General features: G+C 44.5%; 1 protein-coding gene across 5 annotated transcripts in view; it reads right to left on the minus strand.

Moving 5' to 3' along the window:
- Nucleotides 1–548: 548 nt before the first annotated feature.
- The window catches only part of CRHBP (corticotropin releasing hormone binding protein), a 50693-nt gene continuing 31529 nt past the window's right edge, over nt 549–19712 (minus strand). The window contains exons 1-8 of one of the 5 annotated variants that reach the window (XM_064437802.1): nt 12869–15214; nt 9347–9409; nt 8811–8904; nt 8015–8172; nt 5807–6017; nt 4333–4481; nt 2905–3022; nt 549–1437 (exon numbers count right to left, since the gene is read on the minus strand). In XM_064437802.1, coding sequence (XP_064293872.1) covers nt 1280–1437; nt 2905–3022; nt 4333–4481; nt 5807–6017; nt 8015–8172; nt 8811–8904; nt 9347–9409; nt 12869–13003 — 1086 coding nt within the window. In that variant the 5' untranslated portion in view covers nt 13004–15214 and the 3' untranslated portion in view covers nt 549–1279. Of the gene's footprint in view, nt 1438–2904; nt 3023–4332; nt 4482–5806; nt 6018–8014; nt 8173–8810; nt 8905–9346; nt 10371–12868; nt 15215–18398; nt 18477–19712 lie in introns of those variants that run through there. The other 4 variants (XM_064437799.1, XM_064437803.1, XM_009508667.2 and 1 more) reach the window with 4 other exon arrangements.

The following is a 19712-nucleotide window of genomic DNA, read 5'->3' on the forward strand; positions in this document are numbered from 1 at the left end:
TCTCCCTTCTGTTCGTGACTCAGTCACCAAAAATGGGTTTCCAAAACTCTACAGAGGGAGAGTCTGAGGCATCCTGTAGTTTACACCCACTTCAGTTGGGGGCGATTAACTTCAATGTTGCTGAATACTTAAAACAGTTGATTTTTGGTGACTATGAGATTAAGAGCCAGAAATCAGAGCTGAAGATCTCAGGCATGCAGCTGGATTAATCACTGTGACCATTAATTGAACACTGGAGGAGGAACAGTTTGCTCTTGTTATTGCCAGATAGCACTCCCAGAAAACATACAAATTGGTCCATGGGGCCTCCCTCAGAGCTAGGACACAACTCTGGTCCTCTGCTGCACTGTGCTTCCTAGAGCCCTCCAGGCTTACACTCCTCTTCTGGGTCACCAAAGGTCTAGAAAAAATTAATCTACATTTGTATATCCCTGTCTCCATTGTGTCAGCAGGTCACCTGACCAAAAACCTTAGACAGGGTTGGTGCCAGTAAGTGTACAGCTGCAATGTACTCCATATGCAAGTATATGCAATATTGGCAAACCAAATTTCTGCCCATAATGTTACTTTAATAGTCCACAGTTTTACAGCAACATATGTTCAAAATTATATTTTCCAGGAAACTGCACAAGACTTAGGAAGTTTAACCAGAATGTTAAAAGAGCTCTTCAGAAAAATACATCATAATAACGTTTTGCCAACTCTTTGGATGTATTTATTCATGTTTGGATTTGTGTAAGGAAGTTTCCATGCTATAAATTTTTATTAAAAACATGTCATTAGAAATAAATAGTACATTTATAGTCATAAACAAACTGGTAGTTTTTACACACACTAATATTAGGTTTCCTCTTAGAAAACTCAAAGTACATTCCACCATCTAATTTTTATGTTTATACTTGATATAAAAGGATAAAGTTTCTGCATGAAGTTTATACTTATTGTGGGTTTTGTATCTCCTCAGACTAGATACACAGAGAGTTTGTATCTGTTTTCCTAGTAGTATTTATATGGGAAACATAGTGTTCTCTTCTTGCTGTTTATTTTCAATGTGGTAAATAAACTTAAATACTGCAGAAAATATATAATGATAATAACAAAGATTAATAATAGTTGTTCTCCTGCTTGCTCATGGGAATGACTGATTTATATGAAAAAAAGAAATATGCTTGTACTGTAGAAAGGCTTGATAATATCAGCTGGATAAAGGAAAAATACATTTTTTAATTCACCAGAACCTCATTTTCATTAGCTATGTGAAAATACATGGCCTGGTTTCTCAGATACTAGGAAAGCAGAATTCCTCAATACTGTTCTCCTTTCTGTTTTCTGTTTCCTGCAAATCAAGTTGATGATACTCAAATGTCACACGGTTGATGTGTTTGCCACTGGAGACCATTCGCAGCACGGTATTGTCACAGCCAATCTTCATTTGGGCTAGTTAGGGAAAAGAGATATAGAGGACATATAAAGATACACTTACATGAGAGTGAGGGAAGAGATATATAGTGTTGGGGATCACAAAGCACCAATACATGCAATTTTGGAAACACAGCAATTTTGTGTGTAGTAACGACCAGCCAGCGGGTAGCCAGTTAGGTAAACTTTCTTTTGTATTTGTTAGTTTTACTTTACAATGGCTTGGGTATTTAATCAAGTTTTGTAACCTTTACTCATGCAAATGCCACTCACTTCCCATCCACCCACAGTCTCGCATATGTATAGATAGACACAACGCAGAGGTCTGTACATGGTTGCATTTGGGAAGGTATGCCACTGTTAGATACTACAAGCGATGGGTAAGAGTAATGGCACTCCATCCTGGAGATATTGAAAATTATCGATATTGAAATGTTTCCTGTTAGAGGGACGAATGGTTTTTTGCATAAGGAGGTTCTTCACAGTAACAAAGGTGTGTGAGAGCCCCACCAACACAAACTCAAATGGTAGTGCCCAGCATATGGACTCACTCTGGGGGAAATCAAGCATATCACTAACAACTGCTTTAAATTATTTATTTGAACAGGGATTTGGCAAAGCCTGTTTCAGTTGGGGAACTTGGAGCCCTTCCCCACTGGAGGAGAAATCTGGTGGGTCATTGGGAGAGCAGGGGCTGCTGAGATGGGATTTTCCTTCCCTTTTTACCACCAGGAGACCATATTTTAATCTCATTGCAGTGCTCAGTGTTTACTCAGCACCAGCACTTGCTGGTTAAAGCTTTAAACAGAGCCTGGACCATTAGGTTGTGGTGTGATGAAAGGCAAGGGAGACCATGGGTAGAATACCGGGCACATTCTTGCTCTCCAACTGTGTGGAAATGCTGCTCCTCCGGTGCACCCGTTCAAACTCCTGAGGTACAACACATGTATTGAATATTAGGGAAACTGTGAATTCCTGTTTTTATGGAGAGAAAGAGGTCACCGACCTGGTGTGATAGTGAAACAGCTTCAGAGCTCCTCCAGTGTTCAAAGCAGGAAGTGGGAACTCTGAGATTTTTGGGATATGTGTTACTTCTGCAGCAGAAGAGGAAGCTTTGGAAACACTGAGTAAGTTAAAAAAACCTCCTTAACTGAAATTGCGACTGCTCTGCCTTCATTTGTTATGCATTTCCAGGCTCATTTATCTGTTGACACTCTAATAATCATATGTGTCTTAGGACAAGCATTTTAAAACTATGAATAACTTAACCTTGTTATAACGATTACTGAAGGAGCAAGTGAGAGTGGTTGTGGGTGTGCTGTCTCACAGAGCCCAGCTGCAGGCTCAAATAGTTTGTGCTCTCCTGTTCTGCTACATGTAAAGTTCAACAGCCTAGCAGGAAATCCAGGTTTGGGGGGGCTCTGCACGACTCCCTCAGGTTAATTATTTTATCACGTGGAGATAAGTGGAAGAAGGAGTTCTTACCAGACCCATGAAAGGAGTGACAGAGATCAGCTAGTGGAAACATTTTGGATGGGTCCAAACCAGTTCCTCCTAGCAGCTCTACAAAGTCTCCAACTCCTGCACAGCCTGCTGATGGTTTCTAAAAGGGCAGAGATTAAAAGTTATTTATCATTTATCTTCAAAAGGTAGCAGTTCTTTAGAATGATTGCATCCAACAGTAGGTTTTAGAAGTCCTCTGTGCTCAAACCTGTGTGAAATCAGGCTGTTCTCTTCCTGAGTAACACTACTTGAGTCTGACATTTGTCAATTAATTTCCTTAAGGGATTCCAAAGAAAGACTTAAGTAGGCTCTGAAAATTACTGACAAGTAGTTAAGGTGTTGATTCAACTGCTTTTAGTGCAGATAAGCAATCTGGTTCTGGATGCCTACACATGTAATCAAATTAATAAAGGCATGGGCTGCATGTGTGCCCACACTCAGCCAGCAGGCAGGAACTTAAGTTCCACTATACCATACTTATTCCTAAACAATAAGTATTACTAAAAATGCACTATTCTGGCAAAGTTTAATGAAAGTAGGAATTAACCAAAAGAGTAGCTTTGTATGACGACAATGTCTCACTGTATACTAGACCCACAAGTGTTCTTTTCCTGAAAATTAATGCTGTTTGCAAAAACGTCTTGCATGGACACCTTGTGCACCTTTGGGCTGTCACCCATATGGTGCTATTTAAGTGCCTGATTTCTTTATCATCCTCCTACTATTGTCCCTTTTCTGCCCACTGCTGAATAAGTCAACTCACTTGCCTGAATAAGTCAACTCACTGGCAGCAGAATACAAACTTTCTTGCTCCTATCCTTCTGGATATTTTGGAATTTGCACCTTCTTAGACTTCCCAGACACAGGGTGCTGTGAAAAACTCTTGTCCTCTTCTCTCTAGTCATCACCAAGCATCAAACACTGTGGCAAAACCCCAGCCCCATGTCATGCATCAGAGTAGATGGAGCAGAGGATGCCCAGCATGCTGAGCAGGGAATCAGTTGTGAGCACATCTGTATTTTCTCCATGCTAATACCTCACAATCTAATCCATGGCTCCTGTCTCTGTTCAGAGTCGTTGCTACTTTCATTAGTTTAAATACAAACAGACAGCTCTCCAGGAGAGTGCTCCTTTCTTTCTAATGACATTCATACCCTTTGTTATGGCAAGCAATATTTACATGCATTAATGGTACTTCGCATAATTTGATTGCCTCTGCAACGTTACAGAGACAGACCCAGATCTCATCTCTGGGGGTAAATCAGAGCCCTCCAGCGTGCACACACGTGGTCCAGAGAGCACATGCCTTAGCAGCTACTGCCACGGGCTATCCCCGTTTGACCCGCTTCCCTGTCCTGTGCCTGGGAAAACTGCACATGGTAGTAATTTCTTAGGAAACAAACTACTCACCTTTAAAAAGAGGCCATTTAAATGTCCCAGAATAAGATCAGATATTTTTATCACCACTGGGTAGATTATGGAGAAGCTGCAGTTTCTATTCTGATGAGGAATGACCATGGTAAACCTTCCCGAGGGAGTCTGAGAGATGACATTGCAAGCTGGGGTACAGGAGAAGTTACAAGAATTACTTGTGCAGTCATCACTGCATGTAGCAAAATGATGTTCCTTCAATACTACCAAAGAACAGATGATTTAATTACCGAGAGTTACAATCAAACAATTAAAAGCATGCATATGGCATTTTTCTGGGGTTCTTGCATGGCATTTGTTCCCTAAAATCTCCCTACCCACTGCTTACCATGTAACATGAGGTCTGGCAGAACTTGAAAAGTGAAACAGTCAATGGCAGAGCTCTCACCCCAAATCCATACATCAGGGGTTTATGTTGTTGGGGGCTCGTACTTTTTGCCATTTTGAACGAGGTTAAATATAGATGCAGGGCTTTTGTTTAGCTTTGACTGGTTATTGCCTGATACTTCCAGCAAGCCCCAAGTCCTATACTGCTCCTTTTAACTGGAATTCCTTACTCTGCAAAACATCCCATTGAAACTAGAGTGGGTACATGCTGATTTTATCTTCAAGCTTAACTGTTCAGATAAGGGAGTAGCTTATCGTTTGTGTGTGCAACTCAAGGGATCCTCCATGCAGACCTGGGGGCCTGCAGCTGCTTCTGCAGGCCGGTGAAGGACACGAGACACCTCTAGCAGCTGCATGCAGTTATTACGTCCATGGGCATGAAGTCACACCAGCATGGAGACCCAGCTTGCAGGCTTGTGTCTGGACAACTCAGAGTAAGGACAGGGCAGACATGCTGTCATCTTCATCCTTTGCATAGTGAGGCAGATAAGTCAGACTGGCCTGAACAATAATTGTTAAGTGTCCTATCCCGCCTTGGAAAAAAGGGTGCAAGTGACCCTTATTTGTGTCTTGCCAGCTCATAGACTTAGGGAAATTACTTGCAAACAGATCCTTGGGTTCATATATCACTCACAACTGTCCAATAGCTATTCAATAAACTCTTTTTGCAGTTGAACTTTTTAAAGTATTTTTTCCTCTTTGTTCATCCAGATCTAGAAATTGCTGAGATTAAACTCTCTAAATTAATATTATTTGTTCTAGACAAATGTGTCTGAACATGACAGTATTAGATTGGAAGACACCTTCTTTGAAAGAAGGAGCCTTCTGGTCCTGAATATTGAAGGCATGCCTAAGTTCTCTTACATTTAACTTACTTTTTCTTTTTTTTTTTTCTTGAGACACACACTGAGCCTGAGTCAAATCCTCAGGTGTGCAGGTGTGTGTGGCTCTACTGGAGCCATGTCAGTGCAGATAATGTCAGAGAGAATTCGATGCAAACAAACGCAATCATTTTGCTTCCTGCCCCGAATGCAAGCCCGTTTGATTGTATGAAAGCCAGACTTACGGAAGAGGTTGGCATTCTTCTTGACTGTGATGGTAAATCCATTGCCTGGCTGATGAATCCTGAAGATGATCATTGCCACATTCTGCGATGACCTGATGCTCCTCTGAATATTGCCACTTTCACAAAAGTCTACATATCTTTGGGAAGTGGTGAGGGGATGGTCCAAGGAACTGGGAAATTTCTCTCCTTTTAGTATCCAGCCATCAAATACCTACAGGGGTTCAATAATGGAAAACAAGGCTTTTGCTTATTGTTCTGTTAGCAGAGAACAGAAGTGTGAAGTATTACAAACACTGTTTGATTTTGACATCAGATGACCTGTTTAAAGCCACCAGTTAAAAACAAAAATCCTTTGTATGTATTTATTTCCTAGCATTTAACTAATTATTCAAGCTTCAATCAGTATTTGGAAAAGGGATACATCTAAATTTTAGTCTTTACTTCCTTCAGGTGACAATTTTTAAGACCTTTTTTGAAGGAAGCAGTTCTTTTTGCTCCAGCATCATCACATTTGCATCAATTTCTTTATTTCTTACTATTGCAATTTCATTGTTACTAAGAGAAGTTTTTGAGCAGCTTGATTTGGAAGCCACACGAAACACAAGTCACCTTCTCAAACTCTGGGCGTTAAGTCAATTGATCTGGCCTGTAATTTTCCACCACTCATGTTTTGCAACTTGTCATTAATGGGCCAGGAGGCCTTCCAGAAGTATTGAAATACAATAAAGCTTCAGGGAGGAATTATTGGCAGAGGTGTTGCTCTCTCCTGTGTCTGTTCTTTCAGCTTGTCCTAACCACTAGAAAGCAGAACAAATACTGCCTACTTGGCAAGACATTAAGCGGCAAACTCCACAAATCTTTCCTTCACAACAAAAACAGCAACGATTTGCCCTCACTGTCTTCAGGGAAATGTGTCAGAACTAGAGATCTGTATTAATGCTAGCAGAGCTGTACAGTTGCCTGCCTTGCTGTTTCAATTCCCTCCTACTTGCTCTCACCCCATAATTCCTTCTACGCTCCAGTTAATACCTTGAAAATTCCAAGGCCCAGATCCTGCCATGGCTTCAGTGAGTAATCCTAATGTAAGAATGTGTGGGTCTTCCTCATGGAGAAGCTTCAGGATCAGTCTTTGTATTCACCAGAACTGTAAATTTTCTGAAGTAATGGACATGGGTGCTCAAATTACACTAGGGAAGAGCTGCCCGTGTAAATAAAATAGTATAATGCAGAGACTGGGGACACCATGATCAAAGGAAGGAAGCTGCTATAAAGTCTCAAAGATCTCTTGGCATTATTCTAGCCTCTGTAAGTGGCTGTAAGTCTTGGTACAAAATCCTTGGACCCACAAATGGCTGAAATCAGCCTCCCTGTAGCAACATGGGAAGAGATCCCAGCCAGGGGTACGGGATGGAGGGACAGGATTCCCCAGGGCAAAGCAAGCAGGGGAACAGCATCTTTCCAAGAGAGGGAGACAAGGAAAGGGCTTGAGGGCACCAGCCAGGGGCCATCAATCCTCCTCTTGTCTCCTGAACTGAGTTCAGATCTTGGTTAATAATTCTGCCTGTCAGCAAAACGAGCTGGTAAAGTTTTTTGATACTGGAATATAAACAGCTTGGAGTCATGAACCTCTTTCTGTTCAGAGACAATGCCCTAAAAAGCTCTAGGGGGGCCATTTGAAAGAAAGCCTGCAATGATCCACTCATTAATAAGCTGAAGCTAAGTGACCTGCAGGTGGAGGTAGGTTACTGGAGCAGTAACAGCTGTTCAGAGAGCTGTGTCATTATCTACAGGGTTCATAAGATTCATGGTGCAATGAGAAAACCCTCCAAATGGGGCTGAGGGGTGTGGCTCATCCTGACCAAACTTTTCAGTTTGTCCCCCAGGTATGGGCACTCAGTAGATGTGCTCCTGGACAAGTTCAGAAAAGCCGGTGCTGCAGTTTGGATAGAGATTGTCAGCCTGCATCTGACTTTGCTTTAGGGAGGTGGTGATGGGGGGGGACGACATACCCAAAGTGCCTCTGGGAGGAGGAACAGCCGTTCCAGAGACTGCTGCTTTGTGAAAGCCTGTTCTGCACACTCAAAACACACACACACCCCCTCCCCGTGTGCAGCAGCATTCGCCTGCACCTTCCACACGTAACAAATGTCTCACATGTCAGATGAAACCAGGGAAGGGGAAGTGCAACAGGACTTGCCAGCTTCTTACCTTCAGGAAATCGCCCCGTTGGCAGTCAATGTTTACAAAGTCGTAGTCTATTGTGATGAGTTCCTCGGGCTCCCCGATGAAGAAAGTCGCACAGTGCAGCTGCGGTTGCTCTGCAGTGAAGGTGAACTGCCCCTCTATACTCAGCATGTCAATGCACCCTGGAGGAATGGAGACACAGGGCTGCTGCCTCATCCTGCTGGGGAGGGAGACTCAGTGCCAGCTCCTGCGGCACAGCGAAGGGGAGAACAAGGAGAGACCCCCACGCTGGGATCCAGATGGCAGTGAGGAGAGGGAGACCCAGCTGAAGCAATTAGAACCCTGCTGAGCATCAGAGGACGAATAGTAACTCAAAGGTGTGAGCACAAGCATGCGATGGGGGTTGCAGAGGGGGATGGCATGTCAAAGCATCTCTGAGCAGAAAACTCTGTGTGTGTGTATATGCACAAGTGCACAAACACATCATTCCTTCAGATCCTTCTCTAATCACAGCTTTCCTACTTGCCCCATCCCCTGGAGATATGACCCTGCCCAGGGACAGAGGTGGACCATCCCTACCCTCCTCCCATTATTGGGGACTTTTAACTCTGAGCCTCAACCTCTTTTCAGAGCCCCATTTTAACCTCTCTGCCTCAACAACAGTTTTTCTGATATTTTAGTACTTTGTCCTTCTTCTCCCTACCCTTGCAAAAAATGCCTGCAGCTCTGTCACTCCCAAATAGACCCTTTCCCTTTCCTGAGATCCCCGCAGGACTCTCCCACCCACCAATGGCCCCACTAGAGCACCAAAGAAACTCACGGAGTGACCGCCGGTAGATCTGCCCTGCAGTCAGCTCTCGCTTCATGTCTTCACTGAGGAGTAGGAAGGGCTCATCTTCACCAGCGTCCCTCACCTGGTGAAGGAAAGAGAGCAAGAAGAGGCTGGGACAAAGTGAAACAACCCCCTCACTGCACCTCTCAAGAACAGGTACCAGCAGATTAAATCCCTCCACAGAAACGGTGCAGCTGTGTAAGAGCTCAGTCAGAAAGCTGCCAACATGCAGTAGAGGGGAACAAACCTGGCACCTAAGAGGTGAGCTCCACAGCTCAGTGTACAGTAAATTTCTTAAATCCTCAGCAAAAATACAAGTTTGAGAAAAGGGAGGATAAACAAATGGGGGCTGGGGTGGACTGGACTGTTGCATTAATGTTACCCAGGTGTACGTTCAATGCAGGAAAAGAGGGAATAGGAGGGGAGAGAGGAAAAAGCACAATGCTCAAAAGCTGGTAGTACAGGTTAGGAGACAGCAGCTAAAAGCACAGAGAGGCACTCTAGTCATCCACCCCGTTGCTCACCTCTAGGTATCTGGTTTCCCCCTTGGAGGCTGCCAGGAAGATGAGAACGAAGTGGCATTGAAACTGGAAAGCAGACGGCATGCTGATACCTCCTCTAGTGGACCTCTCTCTCTCCCTGCAGCCAAGTTTCTCCCAGTCTGTGCCGGTAGGCAGGAGCCACTGGGGTGTCTTGGAGAGACTCTTTTTATAGAGCTGTTGGGAGGGGAGGCACTTGGTCCCTGTACTGATAGGGTAACCCATGGTAACTGAATTCCTCTCGCAGTGACACAGTACGTGGGCATGATGAGGGTCCAAATCACAGCTACAAATTTCCAAGCCGGTCAAAATCCCCTTGCTGGCGGTTGTCTTTTCTACTTATCTGCCTGGTGGAGCTGAACATGTCTAGGGAGGACAGCCTGTCCCCATGCAGCTGGGGCACTTGCATGGTGTGTTTATTTCCAGTTACTCTGAAGTGAGTAACAAGGAGCATCCCTCTCTCTTCCTCTTCTCCTGCTTTCCAGTCCCAGGGCATTTTGGACCTGCAGGGCTCCCTGCCTCCCTCCTACTGTTCCATGACATGCAGTTCTCTGCAGCCACCACGCCAGGTGCTTCCCACCAGCCAGGCCTGGGTGGGCACTCCTACATCCCAGCCAGGCTTGCAGCCTAGGACTAACATCCCCCTGGGGCTGGGGAACCTAATGGCTTCCAGGTCCTGCATGTGCAGCTGGAGCACAAGGGCTCTGCAGCAAGTACACAGGTGAAAACAAACAGCTTTCCCCACTGGACAAGGTTTATGTACAGAGATTAGGAAAACTTAGGGTTCCTGGGGGCATATTCCCCACAGAAGAGCTGATATTGCTCCAGCTGTGATCCTCAAGGGGATCCTGAGAAAGACCTTCAAAAGATGAACCTGGGAATGAAAATTCAGAACTCTGCAGAGTACTAAAATCAGAAACTCAGCAAAGACATTAGTTTTAGGGTGTATTCTTGTTTTCCCCTGATGTGGGATGAACCATCAATACTCTGCAGATGACAACCCTTTCCCCATCTCTTTAAACCTTTCCCCAAGGTTTCTTGCTAATGTCTCCTTCTGCTCTATGCTTCCCTGTCAAATCGTCGTTTTAGTTCAGACAAACTTAAAATAATATGGTCTGGACTTGCTTTAAGATTGCTGCTTCTGATTTCATTGCTAGGGCTTGTCGACAGAAGTATTTGCTTGCCGTTTCACCCAACTTGTTCGTTGAACAACAAATAAATAAATCCTATTCTGTCTATACACCTGTGGCTCTGAGCTTAATATGCTGTAATTCTTATTCATATGGTTTACTTTAATGTAAACTGTAATATTGCTTCATATCTACATGACACTTCTGTGAATTTGCCATATCTTTGTGGGTTTCAAGAGCATAAAAAATACTAAGGAAATGGAAAAAATTATTTTTTAATTTTTACATCAAATTGCATGCAAAGGTTGTTAAAACTGCTTTGGAGAACTGAGTAGTTAATCACTGCATGAAACAAGACTGAATTAATTCATCTTCATGTACTTGTCTTGAATTGTTTAAATACTGTGATTTTAGGCAAGGATTATCAGAAGCACCAAGGGAGTTTGGAATCTGAAATCCATTTAAGTTCTTTGGGTATTACAAGTTTTGTTGGAAAACTGCAGGTTTTAGTCCCAACTTGCATTAGAAGATGGCTGGGAAGTTAATCAGAGTGGTGAGAGGTGCCCTGGAGACCACCGAGATCCTGTGGGACCAGGGTGGGCTGCAGGGGAGCACAGTCTCATTTGCTTTTCTTATCACATATTCACTTTCTGAAGAGATGAAGGAAGTCAAGATTACAGCAGGACTTGTCCACTCCCCATCTTTGAGACACTTTGCAGAACCTAGTTCTGGCTGGGGTGTCCTAATTTGCCCTGCCAGCCCCCAACCTAGATGTAGGATGCCGAGTCCTTGAACATTTTCAGTAAAAGAGAAAGAGTGACTGTGTGAAAATTTGGCCGGTTGCTAAAGATTTGGTTAAATTCAGCTGCAAAAATGAGTGCACAAATGCAGCTAAATCAAAATGACTGTCTATTAAACCAGCTGTGAGGTGATCTACTCAGAAAGAAACATACTAACAGCGATGTCAACATATTATAAACCCTTGCCTGTGAATAGCTGAGGTCTGGGCTAGCATAGCATTCACTGGTGGAGGTGCCCAGAAAAGCAGGTAGCCCCAGAGGCTGGAGGACATCCTGGAAGGTGAGGTGTGGGGACTGTCCTCCTCCAACCAACGAGGTGGTGGGAGGGAGGATAGGAGCCAACTCCACATCTGTCGCAATTTCTTACTCACATGGGACCTATGGTGGCTCTGCATTTCCTGTGCAACACCTGCAGGGGTTTGCTTCGAGGGTTACAAATGTTCTATGTAACAATGCAAAAGCTAAACCCAGATGCCCCTTGCTGTGGATGTGGAGCTTGTTTTTAACAGAGGTGGTAAGGCAACCTGTGTTCTACTCTGCATCATCTTACGCTTTGCATTTCGACTCTGGGCTCAGCAGGAGCCAATGAAGCACAATGATATCCTGAACAGCTTCATTGCAAAGCCTCCCAGTGCCTGTGGTAATTCCATGTGTCCACAAACACAGGGCTGCCTTCAGCCCCCAAACTCATGTGCGTCCCTTTGTGCAGCTCTAATGCCTGTGGAAGGCAAGTATTTGGGATGGGGATAGGGAGCCACATGCAGAGGTCCAGCTGCTGCTGCTGCCAGGGACTCTGCCCTGCAGTGCCTCCACACCTGACTCAGGTAGAGCCTGGGCAGAGAGACCCCCGAAGGGGGCCAATCCCAGGGGAAGGAGGGGACTCATCTCCCAGCCCTGCCTCCTGATTGTCAGAGGGTGAGATGTGATGGTGGACCACCTCACTCAATACAGCTGCCTCCTCACAGGGTATCACAGGTCCCCTCCTCCTCTACACGGCCCTTTGCCTGCTCCAGCACTGCTTTTGTTTAAGGCCACTGGGAGAGACTCAGATCTTCAGGAGAGGAGACTGCAACTAACAAAGCAAAAATAAAATCAGCAGTTTAACAGGGTTCAAAACATCCCTGCAGCGTTTCAGAAGGGAAAAGCACCTTCAATGCGATATAAACCTTTGGGCAAATGAGGAGGGTGTACTTTTTCTTTCGTGCAGTTGAGTTATGTTAACACCTTATAAGACAATTTTTTTCCTTAATATCGAATTATATGAAACAGTGAAATGCACTCCCAGTCTGACACTGCTAGGGGCTAGATAATCTTGTTACTCTCATGCTATGACACCTTAACTCAGCTGGCAACCGTAACTCACCCTGGGAACAGCCCCTTCCTCTGGGCAGAAGTGATGAGATGCCTCCAAGCTGGTGAGAGGTTTGGCTGTATGTAGGTTATCACTCACACCACTCCGCTATAGCTCAGGGGGGTATTGCTGGGGCACTCCCACCTTTACAGAGCCTCAGGTTCTTAAAGCAGTGCCTGTGGGTGGGTTTTTTATGCCATACAGCTGTGTGCTTGGAAGGACCCACCTGCCCTGTGGTGGAAATCCTCCACCTTGTGCTTGGAGCTTGTAGGTGTCTTGACAGATATAGCAGAGAAGAGATCCCAGCTGCTGTCAGAGGTGGAGAAAATACAGCTGAATAGAGTAGTGAAACAAGCCTCATTTACCCTCCCCCATGGTGATCAAGCAATGTTATATACAGGTGGTAAATGCAGTTTCTTCTCCTCAAAGGTAAGGTAATTGGTACAGGAAGATTGTGGATGATGCTCTTGGTATTGAGATTTTTCAGTGAGCAGTGCTTGAGCTACAGACACTCCTTAGGGATCCCTCCATGATGAGAAGAGGGCCCAGGTGTTATGAACCCTTTCTGCTCTCCAAAAGGGTCCCTTGAGTCCCCAGCTCACTAACACAGCACCCTGCCATGCTTTAATTCCTGAAAAAGATAATTTTATTTCAGCACTCCCTTCATCACAAGCACACTGCAGGCTGTGGCCCCCATTCCCTCCACTCAGTGTGGAAATTTCACCTGCAGTACACCTCACCCTGCACCCAGGTAAAGGGATGAGCCTTGAGGACTGCTGACTCTGGAGAGCTTGTGCAAACCACAGTTCCTGGACCTCCTACCAGCTATTTGTTGAAATCCACAATCTTCTTGTTTGGGCCATATTTTAAATCCCCTGTTTCTTCCTCTCCAGAGTGCCTCCCTCAGCTCTAACCTGACTGCTGGCACAAGCAGCCAGAGCAGACCAAACCCCACTTTCACACTGTGACCTTAAACAAGAGTTAATTTTCCTGTATAGACACAACCCCATGCAGGCTCTGACTCCATGCCACAGGGAGCAGCCTGGCTGCTGCACATCCCACGGGGGCTCCTCTCTTGCCTGTGCCATGTGGTTTCTTGAACTGATGGGAGCAGCAGTGCTACACCACTGACTGCTCAAGTGAAGAGGGTTTCTCCTGCCTCAGGTGCTCCATCTTTGGCTGTTGATGCTGATTTCTTGCTGCTGTCCAGCACTGACTGAAGAGATGTGGTGTGGGGTGATGCACAGTGTGAGATACCCTATCGTGTCAGTTGCTAAACGTTGTGCTGAGCCACATTTATTTCCCTTACACTCATCCCCCCTGTAACTCAGAATTAATTCAGACTAGTTCTTCCTTTCCCCCATGGTGTCTGGGAGAGGTAGTACTAGACAGTCCTTGCTGTTTATTGTGTGGTTGCAGGTCTCACACCGATGTTTGTGTCTTTGCAGGGTAGGAGATTGCTGCATGTCACTTCTATTTTATTATACATGTATGCCATCCAACTGATTGCAAATCCTTCAGTATATTATGCCTGAATGGCGGGATCAGTTAGCCCAGATTAAGGCGAGAAAGAAATCTAGCGTCTCTGAAGTGTCAGATGTCGGTGTCAGTGATTGTTGCCATGGCAGTTATCAATGGGTAACGGCCCACGCTACAAAATGCATCAACTAACTACCGGAAGCACAGTTTAAGCAGCTGGACTATGGACATACAGTAGGAAAGGTAGAGTTCAACATGACTAAAGTAACTAAATTTGCCCTGTCAATGGTTTGATATATTCTTTTTACAGGAACCCAATCAGAGTTGCAATGACATCTGAAGGACAGCATACCCAGCAGCAGAAGTACTAAGTCTGAGATCACATTTTGTGCTACATTCCTTTAGTCTTGTGTTGGTTTCAGTGTCAGGCAGGTTTCCCAACAGCCCATGATCCAACCTGAGCCCAGGACTCCCCACTCTGCACTCAGCGGGCATCTCTGTCACTGACTTCTGTCACTACCTGTCTGTGCCAGCTCTATACTGGGTATGGCAAGCCTTTTCTGGGCCTTGCCATACATCTCTCTGTAACACTTCTATTACTTCTTTGTGTCTGTCTAAATTGGCTTTAAATAGAGCTGAACTTTCCGTAAGGTGAAGTAAGTGTAGCTTGTTAACTCTGGGCAGTTTGACACAAGAGATGTGTGATTTGTCATGTTGAGTGGTTTAGAGAAATGACAAACGCATGTGATATATGAACTGAAAGCCTATCAGCGTCATGCAGGCTTGATGATAAGTGTTGCATTAACACTATTTACAGCACTGAATAAGAGCAAGGACTGTGAAGCTCGCAGTTTAGCAGGTTACAAATAATCAAGCAAACATTACATTCAGACACTGAGATTACCTTGAGGGCTGTTATCACTATCAGCTCTGCCTGTGACTCAACCCAGCATCTACACAAAGCAGTCAGGGCCAAGAAGTGGGAGCAGAGAAAAGTTTTCTCCCAGGAAGGAGAGATGTAGGAGGGGGTGACTGGGAAAGGTGCATGCCATTGCTCTGGTGTCAGACATTCACTGAGCTGTTTAATTTTAGTCTGGGCCTGCCTCCTCTGTGGATCCCCAACACGGTACCTCCCCTCTCAAGGGCTGGTGCAGGAAGACATCAACACCAGCGTGGCTTCCAGGAAAGGGACCTTGATAGATACCTCTTCCAGTCCATGTCTATGGACCAAAGTGGGTTGTGTTTGCCTTTGCCAGCTGCAGTGGCTACTCTGATCAGTCCCAGTGCCCTTGCAGAAGAACAATCTCCCTTCCAAATCATGGCCTAGTTATTGTGGTTGGACTTTGCTTGGAGGCGTAACCCTTTTGGCCCAGGTCAGGTCCAGTGCCAGATTTGCAGAGGACACGGTGCTGCAACTTCTTCCACTACTGCGGCCTTCTCCCAGTGACCCTGCCCCCAGCAATAGTTCCTGTCCCTCCTCTCCCAAATTTCCTGTTCAACTCTGAGTTACTAGAATATTTGTCACTTTATTTTCAATTGAGAAATCTCAGTATTTACACGTCACGTTCCAAAATTCATTAGACCTGGGTCACTATGAAGAACAAACTTCATCATTGACAAAGCACCGCTTTGATAAGTGATGTTTTAAGATATTTTTCTTATCCAAGGACAAGTATTTCTCAGCTGAAGTGACTATCTTTTTGATTGAGTCTTTCTCATCTGGGACAAAACTGTGATTCAACATGATTGTCTCTAGTAGTGTTAGGCATCACAGTAATGGGCCCATTCCAGAAACTCTGTGAGTGTTACACAATTCAACCAGTCAATATGAGTCAGATAAGAGATGCCAGCATACACAGCATAATGGTATATTTATCCTTCCAACTGCTCCCACCACTTAGTCCTTTATTTTTCACATGCATGTGATTCTTTACCAGTTATCCTTAGTATTGTACAGGCTGCAGTAACAAATACTTTTAAGTAAAAGTACTGGAATATTTTGTGTCAGTGAAAAACCATAAACATTGAAGGACTTTGAGATCACCTGGTCAGGGTCAGCATTTTTCAACGTCCTGAAGTCTGAAGACAGCTTCACCTTTGATAACAATGTCACAGACCATGTTTACTGCAGGTGTGCCAATAGACTTTTTCATTTCAAACAGAAACCCTACTTGGGTTTCAAAGGCTGATGATTCTCTCCTTCACATAATATTATTCCTAGGGCACCAAAACTGACAAAAAAAAAAATTTCACCAAATGAAAACTGCAGAATTAGGCCATTAGTGCAAAGGCAAAAAGAGCTTTCATTTCACCTAGCCAAGGCATTAATGGTTTAATGGTACAAAGCTCTCCAACCCTGCATCTTGTCCAGCTACCCTTTGCTCAGCCACAGGGAGCTATTTGCTGCTGCCACTCGATGTCCCCAGCTGGAGCTGGGGAATCTGCATCTTTCTGCAGCATTCTCAACTTCTTGTCATTTTTCAGCTCCCAAAACACAGCCTTCACTAATATTCAGTTAGCATTAACCACTAATGGTGGTTCAGTTGCTTTTCTCCTCTTTGTGACATGTTCTACCACAGTTTATTTTCCTGCTATAGCTTTATTCTGTGCACAATGCTTTTCTGCGTTCATGCAATTGCTGGGAATGTAGAGTCACAGCAATATATGGAGTTTCAAGGCAGACTCCGCAGATAGGTATCTGAGAGCTACACTATGATAACTTGCTTTGCAACACACAAAATCAACCTGGACCTGAGAGGACATCTTAGAATTTAAAGCAGATGTATCACAGGAGCATTTTCCACTAATTTTCTCCCCAAATACCTGTACTCTGAGCAAATGCTCCTCTTGTGTTCCTCTTAGCTTCCTTGTTGCAACATTTGCAGTTTTACAGACATGTCCTTATTTAGCCAACCAGCTAACAGAAACACAACTTTCCATTGAAGGCTAATTTAAAGTCTCAAACACATGTCTTCAGCTGTTGCAAAATTATGGCACTAAGTGCAATAGGCTCTGCCTTTTACATCAGCTGAGAATCTACTTGCAATGGCAAAATAAGTGGATGCAGCTGCAGTTCTCTTCCTTGGGAGTTGCCCCTTGTATACAACTGATTGCAGGTGGCTGAGAGGCTGGTATTTAAAAAGGGCACTTTTTTTCTTTTCCTTCTTTTAAAAAGTATCTGGTGAAGTTCATTCATATGCTCTCTCTGATGGCTGCCCAGGGCTTGTAACCCACCATACCTCAACTCAGAGGAAAGGATGTGGATGGAGCTAGCTTAGAAAACAGATTGCCAGATCATAAATGAAACATTATCTCTCACGCTGTATCATGTGGCAGGAGAAAGATAAAATTGAAAATGTGACCTCTTTTTTCTTCAAATAATACAGTGCCATTCAACAGACTTAATTATCCCTAAAGGCACATCTATTAATTGTTGGTCTGTCAATCAAAACTCTTATTAGACATGCACATGATGTCACATCACAGTCTAACAAATCCTCCTGCCAGTCAAATACCTTTATATAGTCTAATCTGATTTCAGAGGCAAGTTTTGTGTTTGACCTTTTACCCAACTTCTTTGGGGCTGAAATTGGAGAGGAGCTGAATGTTTTCTGTGTGCTGCCAAGCTGGGACAATGGGCTCCAGCCTGTGCCTAAGAGTTTCCTTCCTGGACACTCCCTGGTTTTTGCTGTGGCATGGAGCCTGGAAAGGGGCTCTGCCTTGGATGGCTGAGTGACCTGGGGTGGATATGCGTTGCTTCAGGAGAGCTCTTCTACCCCTTCTTCCAGCCTGTCTGTACCACAACATTAATCCCCTGGGTGCTTGGGATATCATGAGCCCATGCTTCACTGAGATACCTGTACTAGGTTCTGAGGTTATACAGTCCATACTGTGCACACTGCATACACACACGGTGCTGCTGTGGCCATGCATCCATGGCAGTGATTGCTGTGCTGCAGGAGACCCCAAAGCCTTTGCCCTAGGAAGAAATATGTGCCTTGCTAAGGGAAAAGTATACATTCCTGAACAGAGCAGGCACCGTACTGACAGCATAGGGAGTTTTCCAGCCTGTGTGTCGGGGTGTCAAAGATGAGAAATAAATGCACTAATAACTACTGGGATTTGAAAGGCAGCCCTATCCAGATTTCTCAGACCAAACAGGCAGGCATGTCAGGCTGCTGTACTGTTGTGCCACCCTGAGCAGCTCTGGACTTTGTCGCATGTGCTGCATGCACTGCTCTGTACCTGCCCAGCAGGCTTTGAAAATGCTGGATTACCTTTGCTAGCAAGTGCAGGTTAACACAGATACTCCGTGTATTCAAGGTGTCCCTGCAAGTGCCGCACTGGATTCGTATCTGTAAATATAAAATCATCACCGGCAATAACTTTCAATTCCTTCTCAAATGGCACTTGGTGGAAAGCAATTAATGATGTTTCTGGCTGCTGAAAACATCATCTGTTCTGTTGGGGTCTCCTAGAGTCACTTCTTTTTCCCTCCCCACAACCCCAGGCAACTTTGTTTCCCATCTTTACAAGGAGGAACTGATGCTGTAGGATAATGATTATTTCATTGGGCTTGACACCGTCTACATTGCTGTAGAGTGAAAAAGGTGGTGCCTTCCTAGTAGACCTGGCTGCTAAGTCACAGCTTGGATGGACCATTCCCTTGCAAAGCACTTGTCATCATGGTGGTGTCATACACAGCTCTTTGAGATCTGTAGTTGGATACTGAATCTGAATAGGTTATGAATTTATTTACCAATAGTGCATCAAGCTTCATGTACCCAGTTGCACTGGCACTTCAAGTCTCTTTTGAACGGAAATAAAAGCAAATGGCAGAGGCTATTGCTTTCATGATAATATCATTTATCTTCTGAAAATCTGCTTTTTAGATGTCAGGAAAACAATTTCACAATACCTAGAAAAGATCTTGTCTGGCATTGCTGTATTTCTATTTTTCTTTAATGTAACTTGAAAATATTAGCCCATGTTGTTGCGTTCAATTTTCTATCGATTTTCCAAGCAGACTGATAACACAAATGAAAAAAAAGCCTGTAATTAGACATAATTCCTAATGCTCAGGGACTCTGGAAAAAGCCACACATCAAGCTTCCTCTGCATGTAAAACTTCAAAGTACTTCCTAGATTCATGAACTACAGGCAAACTTGGAAGTTCGCAGGAAAACTTTCAGTAAACAATGAGAAAAAAAATACTGCCTTCATGGTTGAAGGAGACATTTTTCCTTTCTGAGAGAAGCTAAAACCAAAATGTTCACATCTGCAGGACGAAGTGGCCGTAGCAAGATTGGCCATACAAGCACCGTCTTGCAAAACCAGTGTGAATGGCTTCAATGAACCTCTCCCTCCTGAGGACTGCTTAAGGAAAAGAGGATTGCTTACAACTTTTTCTGGTTCAGAGGCAATCCAAAACTTCCAGGTGATCTTCAGGTATCTTCCTAGCTGGCTCCTGTTGGAGAGGAACAGCAGCAGAATGATCCCCTGGTGCAGTGGGTCAGCCCACAGTTAGCCCAAGATTAGGATGGCAAGTTCCTTACCCCAGGACCCCAAACTGTGCCAATGCTTTGCGTTTT

The sequence above is a fragment of the Phalacrocorax carbo genome, chromosome Z (genome assembly GCF_963921805.1).
Source record: "Phalacrocorax carbo chromosome Z, bPhaCar2.1, whole genome shotgun sequence".
NCBI classification, from domain to species: domain Eukaryota; kingdom Metazoa; phylum Chordata; class Aves; order Suliformes; family Phalacrocoracidae; genus Phalacrocorax; species Phalacrocorax carbo.